A 13,373-nucleotide genomic window follows, 5' to 3' on the forward strand; every position below is an offset into this window, starting at 1 on the left:
CTGCAAGGAAGAATGGCAGAGGATCCCCAAATCCATGTGTGAAAAACTTGTTGCATCATTCCCAAGACGACTCATGGCTGTACTAGCTCAAAAGGGTGCTTCTACTCAATACTTATGACCATGTGATAATTCGGGTTTTTCTTTTTTAATAAATTTGCAAAAATGTCTACATTTCAGGTTTTTTTTCAGTCAAGACAGGGTACTTTAATGAGAAAAAAAATGAACTTTATAGAATTTACCAAATGGCTGCAATGAAACAAAGAGTGAAAAATGTAAAGGGGTCTGAATACTTTCCGTACCCACTGTATATTCTGCAGAGCGGGCTGTCAAGCAAAGTGCCGGTGAGCGATTATAGTGCGCAGTGACTGTAACCATTCCCTGCACTGCCCTAATGAGCAGATGCAGGGAGAATATAACTTCCCTTTCTCCCTGTAACTGCTGCTTTGGTAAATCAGTTAAACAAAATTTATATGCAATTTGCCTGCAGATTACCACTATAGCTGCAGGTAAGTAGCGTTTCTGGATGCGACAGGCTCCCTTTACATTTCTGTTAACCCAAAAATATTAGTACACTGGAAGCCATTGACCATAAGGAATGGACTAAAATCCTCAGGACTACTGGCATAAGCTTGAGTGCGGCTTGTCATCAAGTGGACATCAGGTCAAGACAGCCAACAGCCATAAGAAAGGGTGCTCAACTAAGTACTAAAGACGCTTGTCAGGAAGGGGTTGAACAATTTGGAGATTGCAGTCAGTAAAAGTGGCATAGTGTGTTGACTCTGGCAAAACCATTTGCTATATCTGTAGCCTTAGCTGCTTTGGGCTGTTTACATTGGTTTTGATTGATTGCAATTAACCAAGTTGAAGAAAGTTGTTAAATTTTGTGGATAAACCCAATTTGCACGGAGGGTTGTATAATTTTAATTGCAATGTTATCATGCGGTATCAGACAACAATCTGAGGCATACTTCTTAAAGATTCTAAATCCCTTCTAAAAAACAAAGTGCATCCCAAGTAACAGATGGCAGCGTATACACACACTTTTGTATATGCAGAACAATAATTACAAAGCACATTACAAGTACACAGGATCAAGAGTCATTTACTTCTTATTCAGAAACGTAATCATACAACTAGGATTTAACAAATAGTAACATGTTTATTTTACTCAAGTTGTTAAAAATAGTTCATCTGCAGTTGTCGCAAAAACATCCTACTGTAAAAAAATATTGAACTGTTCGGAAAAGAAAGCAAAGCAGGAAAACAAGACCCAAACTGTTAAGATTTTATTTACAAAGTTTTTTTTTTTTAACTTTTTTTTTTTTGTTATACAGAAAGTAAAAACGGTGCTCTGTTGTCTATTTAATAGGTAGCCATTAACAATCATGACTCACCAAACACTAAATGTTCTAGATAGTTAACCCTTAAGAACCCCAATGCAATAGTAAAAGCATTGACTCAGTTTTATTAGCCGAAAGTTTTGTATATATATTTTTTCTCTGTATACATATATATATTTCTTTTTCTTTTTTGCCTTTTTGAGACTTAATTATAAACCAGGATGTAAGTTTCCAGTAGGGTTAATTGGTTGTAGGAATGTCACAGTAACAACTCTTTGGCTCTTTTTTGGGTGTTCAGGAATAGGGCTTGTTTTAATTGTTACATTTTATCTGCAGCTTGCTTTCAGTAATCCATTGATGGGGCCAGTTCAATCAATACTGTGTAATCCAAAATGTCCTTTCTGAATTTTCTTTTTCTCTTCTTACAGAACTTTAATCATCGTCTTCATCACCTTCGTCATCTGTGTCCCTCTTCCTCTTTTCTCCTTTTCCAGTTTCCTCCTCATCTGTAGAAAGACAGATAACTAAATCCATTGTCATAAAACACAACAAAAGCACTAACAAAAAACAAGGGAAATTAACACATTCAAATCTGCCTCAGTTTTAACAAAACTGGCAATAAAGCTACATGAAAGTTACAGTCAGTGACAAGCATTAAACAACCAGAAATGACTGACAAACAGGTAACAAATTCACAGGTTCGAGCAGAAGTACAACACTAAATAATATATGCACAGTTCTATCTGGAGAGTCACCCCATCTCCTGCTATTCATTCACAAACAGTTAAAAGTGATCCAGTGAATATAAGCCCTATGGATAGGCGATAACATCGATTGGTGGGGGTCTGAGCGCTAGTACTCACACAGACTGGCAGAATGGGGCACTTTTATCCTCGTTAGAATGGAGCGCCACTACATCGATTCTCTCAGGAACTACCAAGCACTGCGCTCGGCTATTTACAGGAACCTCAGAGTTAATTTTTGTAGAAGCAATATTTTATTAGTATGATGATACACATTTGTTTTGCTCCTCGCGCCATTTAAAACACTGAAGAGTTCATACACGGTTGCAGCATTATTCTTTTATTTGCTGCAATGACTGTATATCAGCTGCCTAAATAGAACTATTGGGATAGTACATTATGTGAATGATTAGTATGCCTACCATGAATTAGACAAATTAAAAGTTATGTAACAGGTATAGCAATGTCAATAGTGACTATGTAGACCCACAAGTCCAGTGGAAGATCATTCTGACTGACTAAAAGTCATTATATTCTGAAATGCGGCAAAGCCATAGTGGCTATAGCTAAAGACTATTAAGGTCTGAAATGCGTCATCCAGACAAATCTTCCCTGGGACTTGTGCTTCCACATGGACATCAGTGACATATTGTTATACCGGTTTATGGCTTTTAATGTGGATTTAAAATAAATGATATTGCATTTTATTGTATAATACAACAGTTTGAGAAACTGTGCATATATGAAGAAGTGAGCTGACTACTCTTATTCTATAATAATGAATTGGACAAACCTTCATCTTCCTCTTCATCTTCCTCCTCTTCGTCTACCTCTCCATCATGTCCAAATTCCTCATCCTAAATAAAAACCCCCCCCCGGAGTTAGAACAATAGCGCAGTTTACATTACATTTTTTTGGTAAGGCTGCATTGACGCTATTGTTGGAAAGAGTGGTTCTGCTGCCCATCGTTAAGTGAATGGATCACAGCACAAACTGCAACGGAAGTATTTGGGAGTATTCTCTCATTTAAGCACTTCAACATTTCATCAGGATATGCAGATTCTGAGGGCTCATACCTCAGGAAATATTCTGTGTAATAGAATATTAACCAACCAATTGATACAGTACTAGTATTAATTTAGACAAAAATGTGCACCATAAATGGCATTTGTGCATCCACAGAAACACACAAAACACATAAGGAATCAGTCATATGAATGTGCAATGGACCGCCACACACAGACCATTTGTAGCCCATTTACTTATGCTTGAGTGACTTTACACATGGAAATCACGCATGTATTATTCTGGTCGGTTTTACAGACTAGAATATTTATGTGTATATAATAGACAGCACTATTCTACATTTGTAGACGTCACTGGTAGTCTGGCCTCACACAAACAGCAAAAAATAAATATTCTCCACTAACCTCTTCTTCTCCACTACCATCCTCCTCTTCATCTTCTTCTCCAACCTCTTCCTCATCCTCATCATCTTCCTCCTCGTCATCTATATCTTCTTCCTCTTCACCTTCCTCCTCGTCATCGTCTTCTTCCTCTTCTCCTTCTACAAATGTAAATATTCTAGTAAGTGCACATGATTAATATTACACGCACAAATTATCTCTATACATATGGAATCTAATGTAAAATCAATGTCAGTACCTATAAGAAAACACATTCCAAGGGGTACACAACTGGTATACATTTATTTTATGGTATAAAATAGCCTTAATCCTATGTGTGCACGATGCAGAAATGCTCCGGATTTTTCCTGAGCGTTTCTGCATCTCCCTGGCAGAAAAAACGCATGCGGATTGTACATGCGTTTTCCTGCCAGGGACATGCGGATGTGAAGCGATCTTCACTTGCATTTCCTCTTGCGGGTTATCAAGCGCTTTCCAAGCGATTTTAGCATCACTTGGAAAGTGCTTGTCAACTTGGTCACACTATATAAATCCATGCAACCGGCATGGATTTATATAGCGTGACTGTAAAGAATGATATATATATATATATATATATATATATATATATATATATATATATATATATATATATATATATATATATATATATATATATATATATATATATATATATATATATACATATATACTTACCTTCTGATGGCCCCCGGTGTCTTTATCGGATCCGTCCTTCCTTGCCGGTAGCTCGCGATACACTGAAGGACCTGCCGACATCAGCGTTGCGTGACAAGTCACATGACTATGACGTTAGCGCAGGTCCTTCAGTCCACCGCAATCTGCCGGCAAGCGAAGACAAGTGCACCGCGGGTCATCAGAAGGTAAATATTATATATATTTTATTCTTTTTTTTTTTTTTCACAGGTTCTATGGTACCCGGGTCCAGAGGAGAGTCTCCTGTCCTCCACACCCGGGTACCATCCGCACATTGAAACGCATGGAATGCGCATCTACATATGCAGTGATGCGTAATCCATGCGATCTAATGCAAGTCAATGGCGGCGAAGACGCAGCACTTCCGCAAAATAATTAGTGCTGCGTTTTTTTCCGCAATGACAATCCGCAGCGGAAATTTCCGCAGCATGAGCACAGCACATGCGGATTGTCCTTGGGGAGCATGGCAGACCTTCTACCAAGCATTTTTGCAGCGGAATTGCCGCTGTGGAAACGCTTAAAAAAACGCATCGTGGGCACACAGCCTAAAAGGTTTTGATATTTTCAAACTTTTAAACACACGGGGAGCAGCTGCTGACATTTGTCATGAAAACCTAGTGTACTGATATAGTCCTGCTCATTGTCATTGGCACCCATGAAGTTTAAGTACATAATGTTGAATATCTCCTGAAAAAAATGAATCAAGTGAAAGTTTTTTTGTAGAGAGCCCTCGTGTTAAACACAAAAGAGCAAATGATAATCAATAATTTAAAACAAAAAACAATGGAAGGGAAACATAGAAAAACTTAAAGCTTTCTGCGTCACTGGTATTGGCACCCTTTACATTAATTTAATATGGAAACACATTTTGACTCACCTGTGGTAAATCACAAAAGAGATTCACCTGTGATTGTCAGTGCCCATGTGACATGAATTAGCCAATGAATGAGGACTTCAGTGTTTTAAAAAGCCACACGGTAGGCCCTGTTCTTTTGTCACAAATGGTGAAGACAAAAGGAGCTGTCTGAGGACATCAGAACCGCCATTATTAGCAAACACAAGACTTCCAAAAGGTATAAGGCCATCTTCAAAGACCTTTGTATCCCAGTTTCAACAGCATGCAATATTATTAAGAAGTTTGCCAAGCACAGAACTGTCAAGAACTTCCCTGAATGTGCAAGAAAGAGGAAAATTGACAAGAGAGGTCTTTGGATGTTTGACATGGTGCTTTTTTCCACCATTCGCACCAAACTTCAAAGACCCGAAGGCCAATCTGGAACAGTCTGGGGTCATGGTTCAAACAAGTACCATATGCCGAACACTAAATCAAGCAGAGCTTTTTTTTGGGCGAAGGCCAAGAAACCATTGCTGAAGAAAAAGGCATAAAAAGGAATGACTGATCTTTGCCAAAGAGTACCTTGACAAACCACCAGCCTTCTCGGAAAATGTTTTGTGGACAAATGAAACAAAGATAGAGCTTTTTGGCAATGCAAAGCAACAGTTTGTTTACAGACATTGCAATGGAGCTTATAAAGGAAAAGAACACCTTACCAACAGTTAAGCATGGTGGACGATCTATAATGCCGTGGAGTTGCTTTGCTGCGTCTAGAACTGGAGGCCTTGACCGTATCACAAAAATCATGAAATCAGAGAATTTTCAAGAGATTTCACCCAGTGTAAGAAAACTTGGTTTGAGTGGAAAATTATGGGTCATCCAGGAAGACAATGACCCAAAGCACAAATCCACAAGTACACAGGAATGGTTGAAAAAGAAAAAAATGACAGTCAAAATGGCCAGCAATGAGTCCTGACCTCAATCCCACTGAAAATCTTTGGGGTGAGCTGAAATCTGCCATTGGGAAAAACCCTGCAAACATTCAAGAGCCTGGACAAACTGCAAAAGGACGAGTGGGAGAAAATTCCAGCTGAGAAGTGCAAGAAGCTTATAGATGGCTAAAAGAAACGTTTGGAGGCTGTCAGCAATGTCAAAGGGTGTGCAACCAAGTGTTAATTAGGGGTGCCTTTATAGCTGCACATGCTGTTTATTCTGTTTCTTCTTTGAAATTGCAACATGGAAGTTGAAAAACAATGTTTTATTGTTGGATTACTTTGGACCACTAATTACAAAATCCCGAGGCTATAACTTTGGTACATTTCCATTTATTTCCGAAGATATTGTACCGTTTATGAAAAAAATGAAGGGGTGCCAATAATGGTGAGCAGCACGGTAGCTCACATTACGACTACAGTAAACGCGGGCGGGGTCTGCTCCATGTCTGTAATGTCACTCGTACCATTTTGCGTGTTTGCAAAAGGATAACGGAGAAAGAAGTATTGTATCACAGCACAGAGCCATATTATTGGTCACTGCAATGTGATATCGCCATGTTGAAAGCAGGACTATGAAGTTGGAGTCGGTGTCCATTTAGGTGGATCGGAATAAAATGGGCCAACTACAAAAATATATAATAAATTGGGTACAGTAGTTCAATGCAGTATGTGCTGTAAATATTTTCATAAGAATTTGGGAAAGCTATGAAATGTTCTATAAATGTCTGTTCTGTTCCTGATCTAAGGATCTTGGCTATTATTTGCGATGAATCTGTGCTGCACTTTATGTACATGATCAGTAGAGGGGACATGCTGTGGAGTCAGAGTTGGGAGTCGGGGAAATTGAGGCTTCGGATGTTTGGCTTACAGATTCCACAGCCCTAGTTTAAAGGGTCACTGAGGACTAACGGCAGGGCAGATTATAGCTTTACTCCTAACTTAGGAAAAACTTGAAGTGGCGCCCTCCTCCAGAGTGCGATAAACATGCAGTGCATAAATATAATTCCTCCATTGTTTTCTGGGGATAATTTTTTAAAATACGCTGTAAAAATTACTTGGGAAGCTGAATCACTAGATCAGTAAGATGACGGCAATCCCAAACTTGTATATATATTTTTTCTTTTACAAAGTAAAAAAAATGGTTGGTGTCGCCATTTTCCAAGACCCATAGCGGTGTTATTTTTCGGTCAATGGAGCAGTGTGAAGGTTTGTTTTTTGCATAGAGAGCCGATGCATTTATTGATACCAGTTTTGGTACATTATTATAGTGCCATTTATTCCATGCCGCTTTACATGTGAAAAAGGGGTATACATAGCAAAAACAATTACACTAATCTTGAACAAAGTGTGATGACTGGTACAGGAGGAGCGAGGACCCTGCCCGCGAGGGCTCACAATCTACAAGGGATGGATGAGGATACAGTAGGTGAGGGTAGAGCTGGTCGTGCAGCAATGTGGTGGAGCGAGGGTTACTGCAGATTACTCCTGATTTTGACTTACAAATACTGAGGTAAAATACTGACCAAATACTGAACGTGTGAACGTGACCTAACTGAGCAGAGTGTGGAGCTGACAAAGAATGGATGACGGACCCAGGCGAGAAGTAATGGAGATGACAATATCAAATATGTTAATTATTTCTTACTTCGTATATTTTTATGGGGAATTTTTTTTTAGCGGTAACCAGCGATGGTGTACAGGAAAGGGGTTGGAGGTGTGCACAAACTACACTACTCAGTCTTCCTCTTATGTAATTAGGTTTTTCAGCTGCTATTTATTGCACCTATTCCTGGGAAAGCTGGAATCTGTACCACTCTAGTCATAGTAGTTAGTGGTGAGCAAAGATCCGGGCACCAAAGCTGAAGGGTTGACTTCACCTAGTCACCTGTTCTCACCGCTGGATGAAGTCACCACTGCAGCTATGGCGCTTGGAGCTGTGCTCACTGCTAACTACTGTGATCAAAGTGCTGCAGATGGCAAAGATTTCACTGCTCCATTTGATCACAATAAGTACCGGTGATCAAGAGAAATTATAGCCCAGCGCATATCACAGGGTTGTAATAGAAAAGTGCCAGGCTCCACCTACAGCTGTGAATTGGGCATGCCAAAGGGTGTGCACAGTTCAGTTAAAACAGTCACACCATAAGGCCAGTTTCACATGTCCACATATCTCTGGTACTGGAAAAAACTGTACCGGAGATATCCGTGTCCTGTGTGTGTCACATGTGTGGCAACCGTGTGCCACATCAGGATCACACGGACGGCGCCTGGGAATCAGCGCTACAGTTAGTGCTGTTCCAAGAGCCGGGTGCTGAACAATGTCCTCATCGTGGTTCCCTGCCAGCGCTGCCATCAGCACCAGCAGGGACAATGATGAGGGTAGTGGTAGACTTCTCCCGCAGTGTCCCCACCTGTAAAAAGAAGAATAAAATAAAATCCATGTACCCACCTCCCCTAGGTGTCCCCCGCTGTAATCCATGTGACTGCTGCTGCCAAGGAGCCGGGGAGAATGAGCTGCAGCTCAGAAGCGGTGTCCTGTCACTCACTGAGCACAGCTCCGATGCAGCTCATTCTCCCCGGCAGCAGTGGTGCGCGTGTCAGTGTCTCCAGTACGTGTGGAAACGGTCACCAAACGCAGGGCTGTGGAGTCGGAGCCCATTTTGGTGGAGTCGGTACAAAATGGACCGACTCTGAAAATATATAGTAAATTGAGTACAGTAGTTCAATGCAGCTTGTGGGGAATATTTTTTCAGAAGAATTTATAAATGTCTGTCCTATTCCTGATTTAGCTGAGATGAATCTGTGCTGCAGTTTATGTACATGATAAGTAGTGAAGCTCCTCCTCTACAGATAAGGGGAAAAAAACAACACACAGGGAAGGAATGCCTGCACTCATCTCAGAACTGCTGGGGTGAACAGGAAAGCAGGATTAAGAACTAAAAAGAACAGGTTCTTGCTATTATAACTGATGATGCTTCAAACATGATAAGTACAATTAAACTGATGAATGAGAATAATGAAGGTGAACAGCAGCTAGAACAACATTTCAGATTCAGTTTGTTGGAGATGGAAGGCCACAGTCCTGTTCCCATAATGGAAGAACAAACAAATATTACTACAGAAGAACAGCAAAATGATTCTTTACAATTAGATGATCTAATTGAAGCTGCTTCACACCTTGCTCCTATTCAGCACATGCACTGTGTTGTGCACACGTTGCAGCTGGCAATAAGAGATAGTCTGCAAGAGGGACATGATGCAATTCTGATTAGCAAAGTGATGAAATTGGCTATTGCTGCCAGAACCCCTAAAATTTATTCCATCTTGAAGAGACGTGCTGGAAAAAAGGCAATTGTGGATTACAAAATTTTTCACTTGCTCTTAAAGTACAAGAGTTCAATTGTTCCTCAAAACGGACTGTGCATGAGGCAATTCCTTTATTCCCTGAAACTGTTAGAGATGTTACCCATGTGGTTACGGCTTTGCCACCAACCCAAGTTAGTGTAGAGAGGTTGTTCTCTAGCCTTAAAATTATTAGGTCAGATTTGAGGTCATCTATGAAGGAGGATCTGATGGAGGCGATACTATTTCCCAGAACAAATTCATAGACTGCACAAATGTTATTCATTACGTTTCTGTTGAAAACTGTTTTTTTTTTCCCCCACTTACTGCATAGTGTATAATAAATTGTAAATATGCAAAAGTTTGTTTTAAAGTTGTATTCCAATAAATATATTTTATGTTCTATCTAAATAGCTTGATTATTGTATCATAATAATGATTAAAAGTCTGATGTTACCATTTCACTACAGTAAATTTATCACTTAAACATGAGCCATGTAAGAGGGAGTCAGAGTCGAAATCGGAGGTTTGGCTTACAGACTCCACAGCCCTGACCACACGTACCGGAGATACTGATGTGTGAAACAGCCCTAAGAGATAGGATCAGATGCCTGTTGTCTGCCATAATTGCTGTGTGTAAGTGACGTGCTCTGACATTTTCACAACCAGCAAATAAAAATAGCAGGTCCCAGTGGCTGAAGTAATAAATAAAAAAATATTTTAAGTCAATTTTATACACTTATAAACCTTTTTATAAAACATAAAAAAAAAATAAAAAAAAATGACCCCCCCCCTCCCCCAGTGTGCACAACATAATCTCCCTCATACAAGTCTAACAGCGCAGGCTCCCTGCTGTAAGCACTGAAGCATGAGAGTTTTCCCAACTCTGGGTGAGATCATCTGGTCCACAGACCTGTGAGCATGATAGCAGAGTGATGCTTCTTCCCGAGCTCACAGCTCTGTGAAGCAAATCGATCTTACCCAGAGGGGGGTTGGGAAGGCTCACTCATACCCTCCTGTGCTTTTAGGAATTTGCTCCCTGTTAGACTTGTGAGGGAGATTACATTGTGCACACTGGGGGTGGGGAGTTAGGGGGGGGCCTCTTATGATATCATGACAGGAACTGCGCAAACTCGACCAGCTGATAGCCAGGGAGCACACTTCAGAAGATAAAAGCTGGGTATTTATTGAATGCAGCATCATTTTTAATAAATATAAATTACAAAACCATTTATTTCCACATTTTCTGCTTGGTTAACAGTATTGTTTATGGTGGAATAACAACTTTAAAAATATTTGGTTGCACACCCTTTGGAAAATCGCTTCCTATAGCCATCTACAAGCTTCTTACACCTCTCAGCTGGAATTTTGGACCACTCTTCTTTTGCAAACTGCTCCAGGTCTCTCATATTTGAAGGCGTCTTCTCCCAACAGCAATTTTAAGATCTCTCCACAGGTGTTCAATGGGATTCAGATCTGGACTCATTGCTGGCCACTTCAGAACTCTCCAGCTCTTTGTTTCCATCCATTTCTGGGTGCTTCTTGAAGTACGTTTGAGGTCATTGTCCTGCTGGAAGACCCATGACGCAAACCCAGCTTTCTGACACTGGGCACTTCATTGTGACCCAAAATTCTTGGGTAAACTTCAGATTTCATGATGCTTTGCACACAGTCAAGGCACCCAGTGCCAGAGGCAGCAAAAGAACCACAAAACATCTTTGAAGCTCCACCATATTTGACTGAAGGTACTATGTTCTTGTCTCCGTAGGCCTCATTCCATCATAAACAGTAGAATGATGTACTTTACCAAAAAGCTCTATCTTAGTCTCATCTTTCCACAAGACTCTTTCCCAGGAGGATTTTGGCTTACTCATGTACATTTTAGCAAACTGAAGTCTAGCTTCTTTATGTCTCTGTGTCAGCAGTGTGGTTCTCATGGGTCTCCTGCCATAGCGTTTCATTTCATTCAAATGTCGACGGATAGTTCGCGCTGACACTGATGCACCCTGAGCCTGCAGGACAGCTTGAATTTCTTTGGAACGTGATTGGGGCTGCTTATCCACCATCTGGACTATCCTGTGTTGCAACCTTTCATCAATTTTTCTCTGCAGTTCTCATCCAGGTATATTAGCTACAGTGCCATGGGCTGTAAACTTCTTGATTATGTTGCGCACCGTGGACAAAGGAACATCAAGATCTCTGGAGATGGACTTGTAACCTTGAGATTGTTGATATTGCTCAACAATTTTGGTTCAAGTCCTCAAGACAGTTGTTTTCTCCTCTTTCTGTTCTCCATGCTTAGTGTGGCACACACAGACACACAATGCAAAGATTGAGTCAACTTCTCACCTTTTTATCTGGTTTCAGGTGTGATTTTCATATTGTCTACACCTGATACTTGCCACAGGCGAGTTTGAACGAGCATCACAAACAAATTGGTTTACCCACATACCCATGTTAAATCCTATGGATGCGCCATTTCTGGGGCGGCTGACGGCTGGTGTTTCTAGCCTGGGAGGGGGCCAATATTCATGGCACCCTTCCTGGGCTATTAATATCAGCCCCCAGCTGTCTGCCTAGCCTTTGCTAGCTATTAAAATAGGGGGGACCCCACGTCATTTTTTTGGGGTCCCCCATTTTAATAGCTAGTAAAGGCTAGGTATTCAGCTGGGGGCTGATATTAGTAGCCTGGGGAGCTCCGTGGGTATTACCCCCTTCCCAGGCTTCAAACATCTGCCCCAGCCGTCTGCTTAACCTCCGCTAGAGACTAAAATTAAGGGGAACCCCACGCCAATTTTTTTTAAAATAAATCCGTTATTTTAACACTAGATGACAAGTACAGTAACCAGCACTGTCACTGTACTTCATATATATGTGACTGACATGTTTCTATCTATCTAATCTATGTGTGAAGCTCTATTCTTTCTATTCTAAATTGTCGGGTACAGATGCTGAATTGCCGGCCGGCTTTTTTAAAGAGACGGTGCATGAAAACACTAATATTTGTTTTAATAAATCCTTTACGCTAAATGACAAGTACAGTAAGCAACACTGTCACTGTACTTCATATATATGTGACTGACATGTTTCTATCTATCTAATCTATGTGTGATTCTCTATTCTTTCTATTCTAAATTGTCGGGTGCCGGCTTATGCCGCTGCTGAATTGCCGGCTTTTCATATATTGTCACAGAAGCGATGGGAACTTCCCTGCTCCGGACACAGCGCAGCGCTTCTGTGACAAGTGAAAGCTGTCGGCACAGAAGCCCTGCGCTGTGTCCGGAGCTGGGAATACGCAGCGATGTGTCAGTTTCAGCACAGAAGCGCTGACTGTCTGGACCTACCGCCGCCGTATTTTAACTCCCTCCACCTTATATTAACTCCGACATGGCAGGGATACGGCCACGGCAGCTTATTAACACCCCCAGAGTATCCCCGCATGTCAATTTCTGAAAGTTCAAAAGCATTACCGGCGTATAAGACGACCCCAGACTAGACAGAAGATTTTTCAGTCTTCAAAAGTCGTCTTATACGCCGGAATATACGGTATGTTAAATATACACTTACATAGGGGAAGTACCCTAAAATTAAGAAATTCTATATTGAGGCCTCTTCAGACAACAACTCGTTTTAAAACATTCGGAATTAATATGGTCTAAATTATTAAAATAATTGGTATTCCATAAAACAAACATACTTTATAACATTGAAAAGGAAATGATTGGAATCGACATTGACAACACTCTGGCACTTGTAGTCCCTGAATGAGAACATTTTATTCTTTTTTTACTTCCAGAAGTTGAAATCTGTCCTATTCAGTGATGATCATACAGGTACATAACTGATGTACCTGTAACAAGTTATCTTCAATTCATGCACCTTTGTGATCATCAGAGTAAAGATGTTCATTCCATAGAAGTAAACACTGAAGGTTTCCATTCAGTTATTACAAAGCAGAGCGTTTGGAAACTGTCAAA

The 13,373-nt window shown here is 40.6% G+C and overlaps 1 protein-coding gene across 3 annotated transcripts in view; it reads right to left on the bottom strand.

Moving 5' to 3' along the window:
• Positions 1–1,082: 1,082 nt before the first annotated feature.
• Positions 1,083–13,373, bottom strand: part of ANP32B (acidic nuclear phosphoprotein 32 family member B) — a 41,299-nt gene continuing 29,008 nt past the window's right edge. For 2 of the 3 annotated variants that reach the window (XM_073664222.1, XM_073664205.1), the window contains 3 exons: positions 3,514–3,650; positions 2,877–2,940; positions 1,083–1,864 (listed from right to left, as the gene is read on the bottom strand). In XM_073664222.1, the coding sequence (XP_073520323.1) occupies positions 1,773–1,864; positions 2,877–2,940; positions 3,514–3,650 (293 nt within the window). In that variant the 3' untranslated portion in view covers positions 1,083–1,772. The remainder of the gene's footprint in view (positions 1,865–2,876; positions 2,941–3,513; positions 3,651–13,373) is intronic. The other variant, XM_073664213.1, reaches the window with a different exon arrangement.

Source organism: Phyllobates terribilis, unplaced genomic scaffold, assembly GCF_046119375.1.
Source record: "Phyllobates terribilis strain yellow unplaced genomic scaffold, ASM4611937v1 Scaffold_1__5_contigs__length_1240528914, whole genome shotgun sequence".
In the NCBI taxonomy this organism is placed as follows: domain Eukaryota; kingdom Metazoa; phylum Chordata; class Amphibia; order Anura; family Dendrobatidae; genus Phyllobates; species Phyllobates terribilis.